Genomic DNA, 22,586 nt, shown 5'->3' on the forward strand with positions numbered 1-22,586 from the left:
TGAGCCACCGGGGAAACCCTAAGCATAATACATATATAATCTAGGCTGAATAGGGCTAATACTATCACATGACCGAGTATCAGTGGTGAATTCTTTTTGTTGGTGTTTTTCTCTTTTCTTCTTTCATCTTCTAGCTTGTTATCCTATTTTCTGCTCTGCTTTTTTTCTTTTTTCTTTTCTGTCTTGCTCTTCCTAGTCTCTTTCATCTCTGCACCACCTCATTCCAGTTGCTTTGCTCACACAATCTTTCTTAGGGATAGTTAGCAGGGAGTGGTAACCCGTAGCACTTATTAGGTATATCGAGAGGCATTTTGTCCTTGGGAGGGAAGAGAGAAACCCACAAAGTCTTTTTGTCAGGAGGACCCAAAAGATGGAGAGGAGTGCAGCTTAGCTGGGAGGTGACCCAGGGGAGTCTTAGAGTTGGGCTATAGGAGGAGCTGGGGCTGACTGGCTCCGGGGGCAGACAGATCACGTGGTGACCTAAATCTCTCAAGGAAGTGTTTATTATTCAAGATAGAAATTGAGAAGGCCCAGAGGGAGATGAAGAGGATCTGAAAAGGGACAACAATTTGAAGAAATAGGGGGTGTTTGATAGTTTCAAATGCATCCAAAGAAAACCGTGGAAAACTTGACTGGCTTTGTAATTCAGAATTTAAGACCAATTTTTTTCTAAAATCTAAATACACATGTCTTTGGGAAAAACTGTAGAATTGGATACAAACTAGCACCTTCTGGTATTTGGCCACTAAGAGGAAATGAAAGAGAGGCCAAAAGTTGAAAAGATTTTTTTTTCCTTTTACCATATTGACTTTTTTGGCCATGCCAAGTGGCTTCCCCAACCAGGGGTCAAACCCAGGTCGCTGAAGTGGAAGTGTGAGTCCTAACCACTGGACAGCCAGGGAATTCCCTCCCTATTGACTTTTGACAACATGATTTCACATCAGAGTTTTCAACTTAAGCATTTGGTGGTTTAAAAGGGAAAAGTTTCTGTAGTTCCCAGCATAATAGAGACACATCTTTTTACACATCTTTTCCCATAATATTACACATTTAAAATATAGTTGTTGGCATATGTGCCAGTAATGGCATTTTGAAAGGCCAAGATGACAGTTGCATCTTTCTCATGAGAAGTTTAAAACTTGATTGGAAGGAGGCCAAGGAAAGCACTTAGAAATAAATCTAATTGGCTGAACTGAGACTATTGAAGTGTGATTATCTGGGTGTAAAGTAAATATGAAACTCAGCATAATCTCAGCTGCTGAAATAAGTAATTTCTTTTAAAAATAATATAAAAATGAGATTTTGCTACATGCACTTCTTGACATTACCAATTTGAAAGGTTTTTAATCTCCAATCCATTCTACAAACAGTTATTTGTTTAACAAGAGCATTATTCACAGGGACCTATATTGTTGATCCATTTTTAATACCAATATAGAAAATTTCTTTATATGTAAAAAATGTATATTCTGGTCAAGATGGAGAGTGTTCCATTGCAGTAAAATTTCTGTGGAATTAGAGGTTGATGAAAGAGGAGCTTGCACGTTAAAGGTTTTAGATTGGAGCTTCTAGAAATGGTTCTGGAGCCACCAAATGGGCTGACATAAGGAGATAATTAGGGTGCTGTGGCCAATGGGTCCTAAGGAAAAATAAAAGAGCAGATAACCCTGAGGAAGTTTGTGCAGTTGTGAGTGAAACATGTAGATTTGATGGAAAAAAAAAATTTCCCACAGTATTAGTCATTTTTCACTTAAAAAAAGCTCCTGTATACGTATTAGACTATTATCATTTAAAAATAGAATGCATTATACTTTCCTGTCTCATTTCACATCAGAGTTTTCATCTTAAGCCTTTGGTGGTTTAAAAGGAGTCGATGGACAGCAAGCAGCTAGGAAAGAGTATAAAACAATATCAAGCCAGTGAGTAGGGAGAGAGATTCAGAGAAGGAGTCAGGTAAGGAATAGTGCCAGGCCACTCATGGTGTCAGTGTGGCCGCGGGAGGGGAGAGGCTCAGGGCTGAGCTGCCCAGTGGTGATGGAGCAGCTGTTTACTACTGCTGCTCCTCCCAGCTCCTCTCCCATCTTTTGGAACTTGCGGGCACTTCCTGCATAACTGGGATTGGCTACATCACATGATACTTTGTGCAACATGCAGTATCCTGCACTGAGAAGACCCTGGCATCTAATTGTAGTTCCTGGCTGTCCCTTCCTCTGTGACCTTGGCCAGGTTATTTAGCCTCTCTTGAGTTCCTATAATTAGAGGTAATGATACTCACCTGGAGGATTGAATAAGACGATGTGCGCTAAGCATGTGGCACAATCTGAAGCAACAGTAGGAACTAAGCACATGATCTTTCTTGCTAGGGGCATCAAACACACGGACATGTTGCAAGAAAAAGTGTTTTACTAATAAAAGAGTCACTAGTAGCTCATATTTTGAGGACCACCATGGGCTTTTAGACCTTCTGTTTCAGACCTACACAGTGACCTTGTAACAGGCAAGAAGAGCACTAAGCTTGAGTAACAAAAATATGAAAGAGTAATCTCAGGAAGAAACTAGGAGGTTTACTTCTGTCTCGCCCAAAGTTAAGAATTAGATCATCCAGGGCTGTCTGGCAACTCTGTAAGGATCCCTGCTCCTTCTAACTTCCTGCTCTGCCGTTGTTAGTGTGAGACTTCAGTCCTGAGGTTAGTTCATAGTCCAAAGATGGCCACTTTTACCTTCAGTCTGGCAGTTTCAGAGATGGAAAATGTGAAATACAAAAGGCCTAATTCTTCCCAGGAACTTTCATGAAAGAGGGAACAAGTTGAAACTGGGGTGTCCCAGAGAAAGCAAGTGAGGTCATTGGAAGCTATTCCTAGAAAGTATCCCAGAGACTCCGGGTGGAGCCAGAGAGGTGTTTATGGCATACCAGAGGCTAATCATCGGAGAAGGCAATGGCACCCCACTCCAGTACTCTTGCCTGGAAAATCCCATGGACGGAGGAGCCTGGTAGGCTGCAGTCCATGGGGTCGCAAAGAGTCAGACATGACTGAGCAACTTCACTTTCACTTTTCACCTTCATGCACTGGAGAAGGAAATGGCAACCCACTCCAGTGTTCTTGCTTGGAGAACCACAGGGACAAGGGAGCCTGGTGGGCTGCTGTCTATGGGGTCGCACAGAGTCAGACACAACTGAAGTGACTTAGCAGCAGCAGCAGAGGCTAATCATTGGCAGGGAGATAGCAGTAGGGCCCTGATCTTGTCTGGATGTCAGAGCTTATGACTCCTTCTGGAGAATGCCTGGCTACCAAAGCGTGAAAATATCAGATGCTTTAGCAGGATCTGATTAGAGCCAGCCTTGGATAGAAGGTGTGTATGTGTGTGTAAGGAAATGGCACCCCACTCCAGTGTTCTTGCCTGGAGAATCCCAGGGACGGGGGAGCCTGGTGGGCTGCCGTCTCTGGGGTCACACAGAGTCGGACACGACTGAAGAGACTTAGCAGCAGCAGCAACAGCATGTGTGTGTTAGTCTCTCAGTCATGTCCGACTGTTTGTGACCACATGGACTGTAGCTCTCCAGAGTCCTCCGTCCATGGGGTTCTCCAGGCAAGAATTCTGGAGTGGGTTGCCATTCTCTTCTTCAGGGGATCTTCCTGACCTGGGTTCGAACCCAGGTCTCCTGCATTACAGGCAGATTCTTTACCATCTGAGCCACCAGGGAAGCTCAAATATACGAAGTTGCTACATATTACCTCACTCCTCTGTCTATGGGATTTCCCAGGCAAGAATACTGGAGTGGCTTGCAATTTCTTTCTCCAGGGGATCTTCCCAACCCAGTGATCAAACATAGGTCTCGTATATCTCTTGCACTACAGGCAGATTCTTTATCTGCTGAGCCACTGAGGAAGAGTAAATATAAGGTAAAGAGGAGATGCTGTTCTCTCTACAACTGCAGGGAGTCCCTGGCAGAGAGGAAAAGATGATGAACCTTGAGCTGGAAAACCTCAGGCGGAGTCCCAGCTTTGCCTCTCAGCCACTGCTCCAGCCATGTCTCTGCTAAGTTGGGATTATATTACTCTTAGAACATGGCTATGGAAATGAAATGAGATAAATTATATATTACTATAACATCATCTACAGAGTTGTTATTGTCTGAACCCTCCTCTTTCTTACCCAGCAGAGCCTAAAGGGGCAGCAGAAGCCTGGCTTGGGGGGAAATTGAGGTGGAATATGGGGAGGATACCAAGGAAAATCTAAATGAACAACATCCAGATAGAACCCTACATAGGTCACCTTTAAGTCTGGCGCCTTTCGCTTAGCTTGTTTCAAGTTTCATCCACATTGTAATGTGTATCAACATTTCATTTCTTTTAGCTGCCAACTAATATTCCACTGTATGGGTATACCACATGCCGTGGACCCATTCAGCCATAGATGGGCGTCTGGGTTATTTTCGCTTTTTGGCTATTTGGAATAATGCTACCATGACCATTTGTGTGCACATTTTGTATGGACATAGGTTTGTAAGCTAGGAAGCATCAGGGAATACACAGATTAGGCTGCTCTGTGCGTTTGTTTCCTGCAGTGATTCCTTGAGAAGCTGTCCTGGTTCTCCTGCTGCCAGGCACTGGGGGCAGAGATCACGGGACTCCAGAGATGTCAGGAGTCAGACAGGCCCTGCTGTTGTACCTACCCTCTCTCCATGTAATGCTAGGTACCTGTCCCGTCTTACAGTGACTCATCACAAGCATTATTGCTGGTTGCCGAGGAATGAGTTGGCTTCAGTTTAGAACCAGATTCTGCTTGTTTCCACTTTGGCAGGTTATATCCTCTCCCTGAGCTTCCGGTGTCATATCTGGGAGATGGAGGTAAGAGCTGCTGTGCAGAGTTTATGTGAGGAAGAGTTTATGATGCCTGCGAGGTACCCTGTCAAGAGCAGATACAGTGGGGCCATTAAAAAAATGAAGGTCAGAGATACCGTGGCAGGAAGCTGTTAGAATGACTTGGCTATTTTAGAAATGTTTAAACTACTTCCCCCATAGGGACTCTATTAGTTTGCTAGGGCTGCCAAAACAAAGTATCACAGGCTGGTAAGAGAAACTTGTTATCTGGGGGATTTCCTTGGAAGTCCTAAGGTTAAGGCTCTGAGCTGCCAGTGCAGGGGGTGGGGCTCTGTCCCTGGTTGGAGAACTGGGATCCCACATGCTGTGTGGTGGGGCCAAAAGATTTTTTAAAATTTTTTTAAGAAAGAAATTTGTTGTCTCATAGTTCTGGAGGTTGGAAGTCTAAGATCAAGGTGTCCTCAGTTTCGAGGCCTCCCGTCTCAGTTTCAGAATGGCCACCTTCTTTCCGTCTGCGTCCTCTCACATCAGAGAAAAGGTGTCTTTGCGCGTCCAAATCCCTCTTCTTATAAGGTCAGAGGAGAGATTGGATTAGGCCTCACCCTAATGGCCTCATTTTAATGTAATCACTTCTTTAAAAGCCCTGCCTCCAAATACAGACACATCCTGAGACACTGGGGGGTTAGAAATTTTGAAAAGGACCTAACTCAGTGCATAGTAAGCACCGAAAGGGCATCTACTCTGTCCCATAGGCTAGAAGTGAGAAGACACAGGCTTGGGTCTGACTTGCAGGACACTCGGTCTTTTGTGAGAGACAAATAAGCAGTTAATTGCCAGATGCCTCTTCTCTGTGGACCCTGCCCTGTGTTTCATGGTTGAGTTTGCAGTCTCTGCAAATACATTACCAGCTGTACTTTCAGCATTCTGCCCATGTCAGAATCCCAGTTCAGTTGGCTATGAACCCTTCAGGTCTTTACCAGCTCAGGAAAAGGTTTATCAGAGCCCATTCAGAAACAGAAAGTTGGTTAGCCAAGAGCCCGGAGAAGGGAGGCCAGACTGAGGTGAAGTGAACAAGTGGTTGAGACTGAAGTTTGCCAGGCCCTTTTTCCTCCCCTTTCTTCCAAATTTGAGGGGCCTCCAAATACATGAGCGACTTCACTTTTGAGGACTTCCCTGGTAGCTCAAACAGTAAAGCGTCTGCCTACAATGCAGAAGACCAGGGTTCAATCCCTGAGTCGGGAAGATCCTCTGGAGAAGGAAACAGCAACCCACTCCAGTACTCTTGCCTGGAAAATCCCATGGACAGAGGAGTGTGGTAGGCTACAGTCCATGGGGTCGCAGAGTCGGACATGACTGAGCGACGTCACTCACTCACTCACTCACTCACTCAAATACGTGAGACAGGGTCTGCCCTACACCCCTTGCGTGTTCAGCACCCAGTGGCCCAGGCTGTGCATCTGCTCCCCACTCCCAACCACACCTCCTCTGTGTCTTTGCTTTACACTTTCTGAGGTGATAGAAGCCTGTGTCATCATCTTGATGGACAAATCTGACCCTCAAAACAACCACAGTTCATATCATTTTGCACAGAAGGGAGCTGAACTATAAATATCATCCCCAAAGTGACACGTAAATAGCACACCTTAGGTGCAGGTCTTTCCAATTCCCTGGTGGCGAGGTGGTAAAGAATCCATCTGCCAAACAGGAGACACGAGTTGACCCCTGCATTGGGAAGAACCCCAGGAAAAAGAAATAGCAATCCATTCCAGTATTCTTGCTTGGAGAATCCCACAGAGGAGCCTGGCAGGCCACAGTCCATGGGGTCACAAAAGAGTTGGACACGAGTTAATGACAACTTTTTAATTTCACTGAGACCTTGAGACTCTCTGTGGAGTGAATAGCTGTCAGTCTTATGCTGGTTGTTAGTCTGAGGTTGGGTCCCCTCGAAGCAGTGACTGAGAGGCCCTTGGGTGCCTGTGGTTTATGAAGGGTATGTGTCGGAGAGAAGGAGAAAGGGAAGAGGGGGAGGGTTAGGGAGGTAGGGGAATGAGCTGGGCAATGATGCGCCCCCTGCTGGCCTAACGTCTGCCATGGTGAGGGCTGAAGCACCAGTCGCCTGCAGACGTGGCTCTGCGTTCCAGGGTAGTCAAGTTGCTGGCTGCAGATGTCATGGATGAAGGTGTATAATTGGCAGTCCCACCAGCCAAGGGCAATTTCCCAGAAGAGATGAAGCTGTGAGCCCATAGTGCCAAGCACTAGGCTGGTAAAGTCACCAGCAGCTTCCACTTCTCATCCACTCTTGGGGCACTGATATTCTAAATGAAGACCCCAGGGAAACAATGCCTTGATCCAGAAAATATATCTCTACTTTTTCAGGTCCTATAGCCCATTATCGTAGGCGATACATTTGAACCAGAGGGTGGGAGATGGGGGCTTTTTAACCCCCGCATTATACTTGTAAACTGCTGTCTGATGATGCAACTGTAAGTCTCAACTCACTTATAGCTTGACAAGGTGATTTTTGTGTTCCTTGTTCAGATAATCATCACAACCTTATGAGGTAGGTAGTGGGTTTCATTAGACCATTTTACAGGGAGATTAAGTGGTTCAGAACTTTGATGTCATGAAGCTGGACCTAGGACTTGATTCTGACTCAAGATGGAGGGCCCCTCCCACATTCCATACACCATCTGGTGGGATGGACTCTGCAAAAAATATAACACCCCACCTAGGGTGACCAAGTCATCACTATTGGCCCAGGACTTTTCCAGTTTAAAAACTGCTGCTGCTGCTGCTGCTGCTGCTAAGTCGCTTCAGTTGTGTCCGACTCTGTGCGACCCCAGAGACAGCCACCCACCAGGCTCCCCCGTCCCTGGGATTCTCCAGGCAAGAACACTGGAGTGGGTTGCCATTTCCTTCTCCAATGCATGAAAGTGCAAAGTGAAAGTGAAGTCACTCAGCCGTGTCTGACTCTTAGTGACTCCATGGACTGCAGCCCACCAGGCTCCTCAGTCCGTTGGATTTTCCAGGCAAGAGTACTGCAGTAGGGTGTCACTGCCTTCTCTGGTTTAAAAACTGAGAGTCCCACATTTGTGGAAATTTAGGGCTGACTTCTCTGTTAAGCAGAAAGGCCACACCTGGGACTCACAGTGCCTTTAGGGCCCCAGAACAGACACTTGTCATATTATCTTTCTTGTCTCCACCTCCTGGTTCAGTGCCAAGCTCTCAATGCATATTTAGTCATTGAATAAATGAATTAACTGATGGGCTGATTCAGTCAATTGCTTGTCCTGTAACATAGGGGACACTAAATACTCCTAACTTCAGTATCTTCATCTGTAAAATAAATACATTGGAATAGATGGACTCTCCTGTTCTCAGGGGACAGTTTATATCATGTATTTGTTATACCAGGTTATGGGACTGTCCATGTCATTGAAAAATGTGTATCATTAGCAATGAACGAGCCCCTTGGTGATTCTTTGTTAAATCATTGTCGTGTTTTTCCCCATCCCCATTTTTCTTTTAGGTCCTGACTGGAAGGGAGCATGTCCAATTTCACCTTGAGAAAAACATCTCCCACAGGAAACGGTAATGTAGATGCTATTTCCCTTACTCAGAAAATTTAAAAATCTGGGGAAAACAATCCATAGTTCCTAATTTTTTCATGTAGCTATGAAATGCTTAGAAGCAGCAGTCTAATTTAATTAACATGGCCAAAGTTAGGCTTAAGATGAAAGTCAGAGTGCTGTAGATTTAACTCATCTAATTGCAATTCAAAGATTTCTTTTAAAAATCAAGTATAGGTGACCATCTGTACTTCTGACTCCCATGAGATCAAAGAATCACATTATTTATAATCAGAAGCACCAGGACTTATTCAGTATTATAAGTACTTCCAAAACAGTCTTGTGTGTCCTTCCAAGGCATATTTCTTTCTGAGCAAAGTGGCAGTATTGATTTAGCTGAGGCCTGTGGTTCTACATTCCCAGGTGCAGGGCAGGGCTTCATAACGTGCACAGGTAGTTTCAGTTGGCACCCGAGCAGTCTTATATGTTATGTTATCTTTGATGATAGGTGTGGGATTTGTTCTTTCTTGCCAGTGCATTCTACTTTGAAATAGTACTGGAGGTTCCAGCCTAGAAGATGGAGGCTGGACCATCAGATGCGCCTCTCAAGATTTCCAAGTTAGCAAACACACACTCAACTCCATGGCACTGTATCTCTTGAGGTTTCATTTTTCTGTTGTTAGATATGAGGACTACCACGCAGGGGACCACACTGAGGCAACAGGGTTTCCAAGAGGTCAACAAAAGAAGGACTTTCTTACAGGATAACAGTTGGATAAAGAAACGTCCTGAAGAAGAAAGGTAAAAGGGCGTGGGGAGGGAGGAAAGGGGAGAAGAAAGAGCTATTCTCCATTTGGGAAACTAATGGCCAACTGGAAAGTGGATGCTTTTTTTTTCCTAGAGCACTTTGTTGCTTGGCCTCATTTTTGGTAAGATTTAGTAGCATACATTGGTTATATCAGATTTTTAACAGTATCTCTACCATCTTAAATATCCATATACCTAAAAGAATATGAGTTGTGAGTGAGAGAAAGCAGGACTTCCTCATTATGAGTAGCGTAGACATTGATAACCTGAAAAAAAAAGACATTCCAGTTTCCAAAAAGGTAATATTTAGTCTATGATGGGGATATTCCTGGTGTATATTGATCATGTCAGTTGAAACAAATGGAAGTATGACTCCAATTTACAAATTTAATAATAATTTATCTGAAATTTCCTTATGAGCAAGTGAAATAGGTAAGTTCTTGGCTCATTTTACTTCCCACTGGCTGTATACCTCTAGGTCCAGGTAGGTGCTGAATGCACTGTCACCTCGTGAGTCAAGACATTTACCACCAGGAAAGGATTGTCTGTTTTAAGCATTACATCTGTTAGCTATATGTTTAAAGGTTTGAAGACTATGTCCCTAAACATATTGCCTCATTGCCAGCACAGGTTTGTAATAGATATTTGTCCAACCCAGATATATTTATTATAAATAGTGTGTGTGTGTGTGTGTGTGTGTGTGTGTGTGTAGGAGGCCGTCTGTGGGGTCGCACAGAGTCGGACATGACTGAAGTGGCTTAGCAGCAGCAGCAGCAGCATACACACACATACGTGTGTGTGTCCTTAGTCACTCAGTTGTGTCCGATTCTTCGACTCCATGGACTGTAACCTGCCAGGCTCCTCTGTCCATGGGGACTTGCCAGGCAAGAATACTGGAGAGGGTTGCTATGCCCTCCTGCAAGGGATCTTCCCAACCCAGGGATCAAACCCAGGTCTCTGGCATTGCAGGCAGATTCTTTACTGTCTGCGTCACCAGGGAAGCCCAAGAATACTGGAGTGGGTAGCCTAGCTCTTCTCCAGGGGAACTTCCTGACCCAGGATTGAACTCGGGTCTCCTGCATTGCAGACAGATTCTTTACCAGCTGCGCTACCAGGGAAGCCCATGTATATACATATGTGTGTATCTATATACATAGATACACGCATTTGCGTATGCATATGTCCTTTGATTCCCTCTTACATGTCCAGTTAAATGCTAGATACTTTACATATAAAGCATCACTAAATCTCACAACTATCATCAGTTCAGTTCAGTTCAGTCGCTCAGTCGTGTCCAACTCTTTGCGACCCCATGAATTGCAGCACGCCAGGCCTCCCTGTCCATCAACAACTCCTGGAGTTCACTCAGACTCATGTCCATCGAGTCGGTGATGCCATCTAACCATCTCATCCTCTGTCATCCCCTTCTCCTCCTGCCCCCAATCCCTCCCAGCATCAGAATCTTTTCCAATGAGTCAACTCTTCGCATGAGGTGGCCAAAGTACTGGAGTTTCAGCTTCAGCATCAGTCCTTCCAATGAACACCCAGGACTGGTCTTCTTTAGGATGGACACGTTGGATCTCCTTGCAGTCCAAGGGACTCTCAAGAGTCTTCTCCAACACCACAGTTCAAAAGCATCAATTCTTCAGTGCTCAGCCTTCTTCACAGTCCAACTCTCACATCCATACATGACCACAGGAAAAACCATAGCCTTGACTAGACGGATCTTTGTTTGCAAAGTAATATTTCTGCTTTTGAATATGCTATCTAGGTTAGTCACAACTTTCCTTCCAAGGAGTAAGCGTCTTTTAATTTCATGGCTGCAGTCACCATCTGCAATGATTTTGGAGCCCCCCCAAAATAAAGTCTGACACTCTTTCCCCTGTTTTCCCATCTATTTGCCATGAAGTGATGGGACCAGATGCCACGATCTTCGTTTTCTGAATGTTGAGCGTTAAGCCAACTTTTTCACTCTTCTTTCACTTTCATCAAGAGGCTTTTTAGTTCCTCTTCACTTTCTGCCATAAGGGTGGTGTCATCTGCATATGTGAGGTGATTGATATTTCTCCTGGCAATCTTGATTCCAGCTTGTGTTTCTTCCAGCCCAGCATTTCTCATGATGTACTCTGCATATAAGTTAAATAAGCAGGGTGACAATATACAGCCTTGACGTACTCCTTTTCCTATTTGGAACCAGTCTGTTGTTCCATGTCCAGTTCTAATTCTTGCTTCCTGACCTGCATACAGGTTTCTCAAGAGGCAGGTCAGCTGGTCTGATATTTCCATCTCTTTCAGAATTGCCACAGTTTATTGTGATCTACACAGTCAAAGGCTTTGCCATAGTCAATAAAGCAGAAATAGATATTTTTCTGGAACTCTCTTGCTTTTTCCATGATCCAGCAGATGTTGGCAATTTGATCTCTGGTTCCTCTGCCTTTTCTAAAACCAGCTTGAACATGTGGAAGATCACAGGTCACATATTGCTGAAGCCTGGCTTGGAGAATTTTGAGCATTACTTTACTAGCATGTGAGATGAGTACAGTTGTGCGGTAGTTTGAGTATTCTTTGGCATTGCCTTTCACTGGGATTGGAATGAAAACTGACCTTTTCCAGTCCTGTGGCCACTGCTGAGTTTTCCAAATGTGCTGGCATATTGAGTGCAGCACTTTCACAGCATCATCTTTCAGGATTTGAAAGAGCTCCACTGGTATTCTATCACCTCCGCTAGCTTTGTTCATAGTGATGCTTCCTAAGGCCCACTTGACTTCACATTCCAGGATGTCTGGCTCTAGGTGAGTGATCACACCATCATGATTATTTAGGTCATGAAGATCTTTTTTGTACAGTTCTTCTGTGTATACTTGCCGCCTCTTCTTAATATCTTCTGCTTCTGTTAGGTCCATACCATTTCTGTCCTTTATTGAGCCCATCTTTGCATGAAATGCTCCCTTGGTATGTCTAATTTTGTTGAAGAGATCATACAAGGTAGGTATTACATTCTGATTTTAGAGAAGAGGAGTCTGAGGCTCAGAGAAGTTAGGTAACTTGTCCAAGAGCATACAGCTATTACATGGTAGAGCTGAGAGTAACTTGACCCATTGTCCTCCCGTTACACCAGTGGTTCTCGGTCAGGGACAGTTTTGCTCCCAGGGGGATGTTTGACAAGGTCAGGAGACATTAATAGATGTCAAAACTAGGGGTGGGATACTCCTGGCATCTAGTCAGTAGAGACTAGGAATGCCACTAAACAACCTATTAATACAATGTGCAGGACACTCCTCACAACAAGTAATGATCAAACCCATGACGTCAAGAGCACTGAAGATGGGAAGCGCTGCGTTACAGGATACTTACTCCAAGCTTTCTACTAAACTACCCATGAGCGGTTGTTTGAGGAGCATACTTGTAATTGGTGAACAAAAATGTCTCTTAAATTCTGTTGTTAAATTCCACTATTTTAAGGAACTATAGGCGTATTTGGAGATAGACTAAGTTTTGGAGATAACACTCTTAGACAACAATCAGTTCCACACACTAAGTTTTGGAGTTAACACTCTTGGACTACAGTCATTTCCTTCTATAAAGCAACATTTACTGCTTCTCTTGAAACCTATTATGACATTTCTATTTTTCCAAAATGACAGAGGAAGATCAAAGGTAAATTTGGCGCTGCAAGTATTTGCACAGATGTGGGGAGATAGAGATGTCTAAGACAGTTTACAGTCGGTAGGAGCGATGGTTTTATGCCAGACACACTTCCTTAAAAAGGCCTAGGGAAGCTTGGACGGTGTGACAGCTTCTCAGTGAAAGGGAAATTGGCTCTGATGCTTCCCCCACACTCGCTGGCCCAGTGCTGGGCTTCTTGTTAGGATTTTTCTTTAGGCAAAAACTGCGTCTGTTGTCTGCTGCTCTCCCCCAAGTGTAGGGAGGGGATACCGGGAATCTGGAGGGTTCTCTTGGGATCTCTGAGGGCGTATATTCGCTGGAATTGTTTCAGTTTCACTGTTCGTCTTTCTTTTTAATTCTCTACTGTAGTTCTTTTATAGCTTTGTTGTCGGTGGTTCCAGAGTGTTGAGTAACATTAGTGGAGCAGAACCAGGAGAAATGTGAAATTTCAGGTTTGACTGGGTTCACATCGAAAGGTTCAGATACTTACTCTCTGCCTTGGCTCAAGACCAAAGTCTTTACTACATGTTTTGACATTTCCTAACATTGCCTGTGGGCTTCCCAGGTGGTAAAGAACCTGCCTGCCAATGCTCGAGACATAAGAGATGCAGGTTCAGTCCCTGGGTTTGGAAGATCCCCTGGATGAGGGCATGGCAACCCACTCCAGTATTCTTGCTTGGAGAATCCCATGAACAGAGGAACCTGGCGGGCTACAGTCCCTTGGAAGATGGCATGGCAACCCATTCCAGTATTCTTTCCTGGAGAATCCCATGGAGAGAGAAACCTGGCAGGCTACAGTCTGTAGGGTTGCAAAGAGTCAGACATGACTGAGGCAACCTAGCACATACACACACAACATTGCCTGTATTTTCAGGTCCACTGTACAAAATAAGAAAGATTTAACTTTAGGATTTTATGTATGAAGTCCTATTGCATGATTGACCAGTAGGAAAAGCAAAAGTTTGGAATACAGAGATCTGGCACCTAAACCTACCCTTGTCACTTGCTAATCTTTTAGCTTTAGGAAAGCCACAGACTCCTTGAGCAATTTTCCCATCTGTGAATTGGATATGAGTGTCTTCCTTGCCTAATTTATAGGGTATTTTAAGGACCAAACAGAGCACACTGTATAATCTCATGGGTCAAAAATAGGCTAAATCTGTGAACAATCAACCTTCTTAACCACCAATACTGGTATGTATTTTCCTACACTTTGTCAAGGAAAACTATCAAGGTCATCAAGGGGAAAAATTTCAGACATAACAGGCTTAATTAAATTTAAAATATGTTTGAAAAAAAGTTTGCCTTCCTGCAGAAAAGCATGCTTCTAATATATACAAAGTAGTTGGCTGAGCATTCCCACACTCTGATGAAAGAAACCAAAACCAAAAAACCAAAAAGCAAACACTCATTCTGTTGTGGAATCACCTGGAAATCTCATGGGCTAAATCAGAATAATGGTCATTTGTACTCCCAAACTTGTTTCTTTTCACCGTGTTCTTTCAAGTGGTGACTAGTTGAATTAACTTTGCCAAGCATTGCGAGCTCTTTCCTGTCTGCCCTATTTAATGCTTACTAAAGACTGTGATAACTTTTCGTGTGACTTAATTTTGTTCTTTCTCTGCAGAGATGAAAATTACGGTAGGGTGGTGCTCCACAGACATAATTCCCACGATGCCTTGGACAGGTAGGTGTTTCAGACAAGTTACATCATTAGCAGAAACACAAAGACAGTTGTTTTTGAGAGTAGACTTGTTCAAGGCTGAATATTGGTGCCTAGCCACAGGCTTTCCCTGATGTTCTGGGCACGTGAAGGAGAATCTGATAACATTAGGGATTTTCACAAAGCAAACTATACTTCTCCAGCTTTCTGCTCCCAAAATACAGCTTGAAGGTATAGAATCATCAATCCACTGCTCACCCTACCAAGATGGCCTTCCTGATGGGAAAAAGCAAGGGCCCCCACAAAAACATGATGAGATAAGATATTTCCAAGCCTTAGAGAAAGAAACCCTAGAAGAGAAATAACCGCTGAGTTCACTTGCTTTATGGGACAGTACGTTTCTTTTCTGTGGACGGTGACTGCAGCCATGAAATTAAAAGACACTTGCTACTTGGAAGGAAATCTGTGACAAACCTACACAGCATATTAAAAAGTAGAGACATCACTTTGCCAACTAGGTCCATAGAGTCAAAGCTGTAATTTTCCAGTAGTCATGTATGGATATGAGAGTTGGACCATAAAGAAGGCTGAGCACCGAAGAATCAATGCTTTTGAATTGTGGTGTTGGACAAGACCTTTGAGAGTCCCTTGACAGCAAGGAGACCAATCCAGTCAATCCTAAAGGAAATCAACCCTGAATATTCGTTGGAAGGACTGATGCTGAAGCTGAAACTCCAATACTTTGGCCACCTGATATAAAGAACTGACTCAAGGGAAAAAATACCTGATGCTGGGAAAGATTGAGGGCAGGAAGAGAAGGAGGCAATAGAGGATGAGTTGGTTGGATGGCATCACCAACTCAATGGACATAAGTCTGAGCAAACTCCAGGAGATAGTGAAGGAGAGAGAAGCCCAGTGTGTTGCAGTCTACAGGGTCTCAAAGAGTTGGACGCAATTTAGTGACTGAAAACAACATTTCTTTTCAGAAACTCCTAGGCATGTGGAAAATCGCTAAATGATACTCAGTGGCCAGTGGCCAGACAAATGCAAATTATAGGAAAATTTAAGCAAAACTCATACTCACAATGATGTAAATACTCTAAGATTGATAAAATGAATAGACAATATTCTTACTGAAGTGCATTGATACTAACATACAAACAAATAGCCACACCCAGCAGAAGAACCTAGTTATTTCTCAGACAAAAGTTTTATCCAGTTCCATAGGGAGCATCTACCACCAAGATATCCTTAGTGAAGGACTATGATTGTTTTTCATGGTGGGGTTTAAAGAGATAAGTAGACATTGTAAAGTAACTGTTGTTGTTTAGTTGCTAAGTTGTACACAACTCTTTTGTGACCCCCATGGACTATAGTCCACCAGGCTCTTCTGTCCATGGGATTCTCTGGAGTGAGTTGCTATTTCATTCTCCAGAGGATCTTCCTGACCCCCAGAGACCAAACCCATGTCACCTACATTGGCAAGTGGATTCTTTACTACTGAACCACCTGGGAAGCCCCAAAGTAACTATACTCAAATAAAAATTAATTAAAAAAACGTTAAGTGGACACTTTGAATATATCTATTTTGGAGTTTTTATATGTGAATTTTTCTAAACCATTTTAAAAGTGTTCAGAATTTTGACATGTTCTAAGGAACTAAAAAGCCCCTTGATGAAAGTGAAAGAGGAGAGTGAAAAAGTTAGCTTAACGCTCACATTCAGAAAACGAAGATCATGGCATCTGGTCCCATCACTTCATGGCAAATAGATGGGGAAACAGTGGAAACAGTGTCAGACTTTATTTTTGGGGGCTCCAAAATCACTGCAGATGGTGATTGCAGCCATGAAATTAAAAGACGCTTACTCCTTGGAAGGAAAGTTGTGACCAACCTAGATAGCATATTCAAAAGCAGAAATATTACTTTGCCAACAAAGGTCCGTCTAGTCAAGGCTATGGTTTTTCCAGTAGTCATATATGGATGTGAGAATTGGACTGTGAAGAAAGCTGAGCGCCAAAGAATTGATGCTTTTGAACTGTGGTGTTGGAGAAGATTCTTGAGAGGCCCTTGGACTGCAAGGAGATCCAACCAGTCCATCCTAAAGGAGATCAGTCCTGGGTGTTCATTGGAAGGGCTGATGCTGAAGCTGAAACTCCAGTACTTTGGCCACCTCATGCAAAGAGTTGACTCATTGGAAAATACCCTGATGCTGGGAGGGATTGGGGGCAGGAGGAGAAGGGGACAACAGAGGATGAGATGGTTAGATGGCATCACCGACTCCATGGATGTGAGTTTGAGTGGAATCCAGGAGTTGGTGATGGACAGGGAGACCTGGCGTGCTGCAATTCATGGGGTTGCAATGAGTCGGACACGACTGAGCGGCTGAACTGAACTGAACTGAAGGGTCCTGAGTTTATCCCCCTCTACGTGACATATCCCATTGGGTTTTGGGTTCCCAGCCTTAGTTCTTCTGTTTGACTGTTCTGTGATTTAGCTGACTGTCCTGTGGCCTGTCCTGGGTCTTCATGGTTTTGAAGCTTATGTTCTTGTTCTCTGTTGGCCCTCTCTTACCAAACAAGGGGAACCTGATAACTTGAATCCAGGCACTAGTAGAAAACACACCCTCTGCTGTATTTGCCTTTGTCTGGAACTATTAAAGAACATACTTGTTGTGAAGCATGACCAGGAAAACTAAGATTCATGTTCTTAATGTTTCAAGATATGTGTGTGTGCTTAGTTGCTCAGTCATTTCTGACTCTTTGTGACCATGGATGGTAGCCCACTAGGCTCCTCTGTCCATGGGATTCTCCAGGCAAGAATACTGGAGGGGGTTGCCCTGCCCTCCTCCAGGGGATCTTCCCAACCCAGGGATCAAACCCAGGTCTCCCACATTACAGGCGGATTCTTTACCATCTGAGCTACCAGGGAAGCCATGTTTCAAGATAGTGTAATCGTAATGCCTTCTATGGTAATTTTATATATTTAAAATTATATTAGTTACCTCAACCCTTCATGTTGCTGGACAGCATTCTGGCTAAAGCAGCACATTGAGCTGTTTTATCTTCACAGATAAAAATCTATAAGCCTGAGACATTTCCCCCTGGACTCCTTGGTGAGTATCTCAAATGACATCTTTATAAAAGGTAGTGTAGGTTATTTTTCTCCTTGCATTTGCACAAACAGATGTCTGTGTGACACTTTTCCATCCTTCTGCAGAGGCTGTGTCCACTTTGGTGTTCACCCAACACCATTTTGGAGCACCTACTGTGTGCTGACACTGTGCCAGGTGCTGGGAATACAAAGATACCTCAGACGCCAGCTGTGATCTTAAGGCGCTCTCACATTTCATGGAAAAAGATGGATCCCTAGACACAAATACTCAGATTTACCATGCAAAGTGCTTGTAGAAGTGCGGGCCATGCTATGGGAAGAAGCAGAGGGTAACTCTGACTGTAAGAGTGGAAGCCCGCCCTGAGAAAGTGCTCATTGGTGTTGCTGCTTGAAGGATGGAAGCTGTTTCCAAGTAGGAAAGGGAGGCTGGTAAGCGAGGGGCCGGGAAAGAGGCACTTCCAGCAGAAGTGATAACATGCCCAAGAGTTCTACGTGAGCAGAGACTGAAAATAAAGTAAAATAAATAATTGTTTCGTCATGCTAGAAGACAAGCTTCATAGGATGCACAAACAACAGGACATTTTACTATGTCCTTTCTCTGCAAGATCATTAACACATGTCAAAGGAAGCAGAAAGCATAACAAATAGTACCAGTGGAGATGCCCTTTGGAGCCAGACAATATTCTGCAGTCTGGGAACAAAACGAAACCCTTGCTTCCATAAAACTTCAAGTGATTCAAGTGAAAGTCACTCAGTCATGTCCAACTCTTTGTGACCCCATGGACTATACAGTCCATGGAATTCTCCAGACCAGAATACTGGAGTGGGTAGCCTTTCCATTCTCCAGGGGGCCTTCCAAACCCAGGGATCGAACCCAGGTCTCCCGCCTTGCAGGTGGATTCTTTACAAGCTGAGCCACCAGAGAAATCCAAGAATACTGGAGTGGGTAGCCTATCCCTTCTCCAGTGGATCTTCCTGACCCAGGAATCGAACCAGGGTCTCCTGCATTGCAGGTGGATTCTTTACCGACTGAGCTATCAGGGAATCTTCCTGGTTAAAGGTAGAGGAGGGAGAGATTGAATGTAAATGAACACAGTATGGTATGTCCTGTGGTGAGAAGTACCTGAAAGAATAAAGCAGCTAATGAGACAAAGCAATGGCGTCTATGAGGAGCTATTTCCTGGATGAGGGTCAGTTCCATCTGCACCCATGCATTATACCTGCTAATGAGTCTTACCATAACCTCACTCTGAGTTTCCTCAAAAACATAAGAGATTGCATTAGTTATTTTTTTTATAAACATTATTCTTTCCTTAACAAACACTATTCGCTCTATCTCTGTTCATTCATGTCTGTTTATCCTCCAAGTCCCACCTCAACCTGTATCTCATCCAGGAAGACTTCTCTGATCCCCACCTCTCCAAACAAGCTTTCTCAGCTTCAAACTCCCTTGTACATGACCTGAACCTCTTTTCTGATACTGACCGCTTTCTATGCTTGGACATACATGTCTTACTTGTCCCTCTAGCTCTGTGTGTGCAGGGTCTATAGTTAATTTATAACTCATTCCTCAGCTGATGATATACTGTCATCAATACAGTATATGGTTTACCTGCAAATATTTGCTTAATAAAGATACACTACATGAAGTTAAAAATTGCATCTTAAATAGTATACTGTTTTGGTACATTTTCCGATTCAGTACCTTTGATCTGTTAGCTTCAAATGATGCTTTGAAATGCAAATAGAGTCAATCATGGTAAAATTCTCCAAAGAGCTTACTTTCCCTGTATCACAGAGTTAAGACATTGAATAGGCTTTTCTTGCTGAATGATCAGTCTGATCAAGCTATCTCCAGTGCTTTGATGATCATGGTTCCTTCTCTAAATTTCTTGTCTTCTCTCTGCTCCCTCTTTTTCAAATTATCTGTCTCAGCTCTCTGCCACTGTCTCTCCTCCCCCCTACTTCTCCCAGGCTCCCCTCTCTTCTCTTCTTCCCATCAGTCCTTTCTCTCTTCTACCACTTTCCTCTGTTCATTTTCTTCCTGTTTCCTGTTTCTCTCTTTTCTTCTCTCTTGCTCCCTCTTTCTTCCAGCAAGGCCTCTGCTTTCAACCCTGTCCACGGTGCTGAACTCCTAATAGACTGATTTGTATGTAGCCATTGTGCGGGCATAAGGCTCTGATGAAACTGTAAACACAACAGAGCTGATGATAAGGGACTGAGTTCCTATTACATAAAAATCAACCACAACACTGAAAGCGGTACATATTAGTAATTAACTCTTTTGCATGTTGTGTTGCTTGTTTCACATATCCTTATCCTCAATTTGAATATGTTACATTGTAATTAGATTAATCGGACCTAAAAAAGAATTCTTCTATTAGCATGGGGAATTGGGTTTGCTAGTTTATCCTAGTCAGGTCAAAGCCTGGGACAATTTTGGTACTCCAAATATGTCTTTTCTTGGTAACATATATATCTCCTACCCCAATAGGTCAAGACTTTACTAAATCTGTGCAAGTTGTATAAACTATTTTTTATAATTTATTTGATCTTCCTATAATTATTTTTTGCTACAGGAAAACAAATGAGAGGGAAGAGCCAAAGGCTGCAATCAGTCGGTACAGATCTGACGACACTTTGGACAGGTAAGGTGTTTTGAACCAGCAAGTGGAATGCATAACATATGTTAAATCCCATTTCTTATAAGGCATGAGGCAGCTAAATGTTTACCAAAGTGAGCTTCAAACTATGATATTTTATCCCCAGGAACAGAAGGGCTATAAAGATGGAATTATCTTCTTCAAAACTCACAAAATCTTGACTTGCTATGCTAATAGTACATCAAAAGGAAAAATTCTAAAGGAACTGGTTTGAGTATAGATGGGATGGGCGCTGCATGTTATCTGCTTAATTTTAAAAGGAGAATATAGTTTTTTGTGTGTGAGTCACCAATTCTTGTTCTAACTTCTGTTTTTCCATTCCGGAGGCAGAGAAACAGCAGTTTTCATTTTAACTGTCTTATGGAGAGACTATATATTTTAATAACACAGTAGTTTTGATTCACTCTAGGATAAAGACATTAGCTCTTTACTCTAGAAAGTAAAACTGCTCTTTCGGCCATGGAGTCACCACATGGCTGTACATGAGTGATTGTGTTGTGCCTGTTGTTGGCTCACTCCTAGATGGAAGGAAAGGAAGGGCTCATAAATAGAAAACCTGGGAATATCTGTTCAGGTTGAAGTGTAAGTGCTACAAGTCACGTTTAAATTTTATATCTGGTAGAGGTGCTTCCAGGTGGCTCAGTGGTAAAGAATCTGCCTGCTAGTATAGGAGACACAGGAGACTTGGGTGCAATGCCCGCGTGGGAAAGATCACCTCAGGAGGTCATGGCAACCCACGCCAGCATTCCTGCCTAGAGAATTCCAGGGACATGAGACTGGTGGGCTACAGTCTATGGGGTCGCAGGGAGTCAGACACAACTTGGCAGCTGAGTACAGAAGTGTTTATTAAGCATAGGTAAAGAACAAAGTTCATACCTTCATTTGGAGTCTAGACACAGTGAATACCCGAGGCCGTCAAGAGTCGAAGCCACACCCCTGTAAGCTAAAGATGCGCTGTCTTTGGAAACAAAGGCGCAACCTGCTGCCCTTGCAGCACATACACTGAAACTGATGGCATCTAATAGATTCCACGTTCAGACCAGGCCAACGTCAGTTAAAACAGCAAATGCATGCGCTTCTGCACTCTTTATAGGCTTTTAAGTCAATCTCCCTAATAGCGAACTAAGGGGGTGACATCTCTCTTGTAATTAACAACCTTGACAAGAATCAGTTTGTGAAAGTGTAGACCCAGGATCTCATCTCCTCAGCACTGAGTGAGAGAGGGGTCACAGTGCTTCTGTCTGTTCATCCTGGCCTTGCGGGCTGTCCTAATGCTCTGTTAATTGAAGCAGGAAACCCTACTTCTAGGGACGAATTTACAAATGAGGTAATTATATCTCAAGAAGCGTAAATATGTGGGAGACCTAAGCCTTTACAGGCTGAATGTTTGTGTCTGAATGTTTATATCAGGCCAGTCAAGATGGAACCTTAGAACATCAGCAGTCAGCTAGACCAGACCTCACAGTCAAGCCAGTTAGTGATTCTCAACCTCAGCAGCAGATTAGAATCACCTAGAAAGTGAAGATGTCAGTCTCTCAGTCTTGTCTCTTTACTACCCCATGGACTGGCCCACCAGGCTCCTCTGTCCATGGGGTTCTCTAGGTAAGAATATTGGAGTAGGTAGCCATTCCTTTCTCCACGGTATCTTCCCAGCCCAGGGATTGAACCCAGGTCTCCAGCACTGCAGGCAGATTCCTTACCATCTGAGCCACCAGGGAAGCCCAAATCACTTGGAGAGCTTTTCGACTGCATTGATAATTTGGTTCTAACAGCTCTTATTCCGTAAATCCTAATCTAATTAGTCTGGGGGTGGGCGGGGGCTTGGGAATCTTTTAAAGTTTATGACATGATTCTGATGAGCAGCCAAAATTCCAAACCACCAAACCAGCCCAAACCCTTCATTTTAAAAACTAGAAAATGAAGCCAGAGGTTTCTTCCTTTATCTACACAGAGGATTAGCAGTGCATATCTGGAAGATGAGCTTCCCCAGGCAGTCCTATCCCCAGCTCACCCCCAACAGTGAACTACACTAATCCCTCTAAGTGTGGGCACAGGTATGAGGGAGAGAACACAGAGAGGTCAAGAAAGGCAAGCCCTGGTAACAGGAGTCAGACCCCATCATGCAGGGCACTCCAAGTGTAAGATGTGAAGTAATGTTAGGAGGAAGATGATCAAATATATTAGGAGTGTGCACGTGTGTGCCATTTTAGTACTATGGTGTGTAATAAATAAATATGAGAAAAGTACTGAGTTACCTTTAAAGAGTTCCTTTTTAAAATATAA

General features: G+C 43.6%; 1 protein-coding gene across 1 annotated transcript in view; it reads left to right on the plus strand.

Moving 5' to 3' along the window:
- Positions 1–22,586, plus strand: part of SCEL (sciellin) — a 124,742-nt gene that overhangs the window by 8,284 nt on the left and 93,872 nt on the right. Inside the window, exons 2-5 of the mRNA XM_040266907.1 lie at positions 8,353–8,414; positions 9,076–9,193; positions 14,493–14,552; positions 20,220–20,288. Of these exons, the coding sequence (XP_040122841.1) occupies positions 8,372–8,414; positions 9,076–9,193; positions 14,493–14,552; positions 20,220–20,288 (290 nt within the window). The 5' untranslated portion in view covers positions 8,353–8,371. The remainder of the gene's footprint in view (positions 1–8,352; positions 8,415–9,075; positions 9,194–14,492; positions 14,553–20,219; positions 20,289–22,586) is intronic.

Source organism: Oryx dammah, unplaced genomic scaffold, assembly GCF_014754425.2.
Source record: "Oryx dammah isolate SB20612 unplaced genomic scaffold, SCBI_Odam_1.1 HiC_scaffold_24, whole genome shotgun sequence".
Lineage (NCBI taxonomy): Eukaryota > Metazoa > Chordata > Mammalia > Artiodactyla > Bovidae > Oryx > Oryx dammah.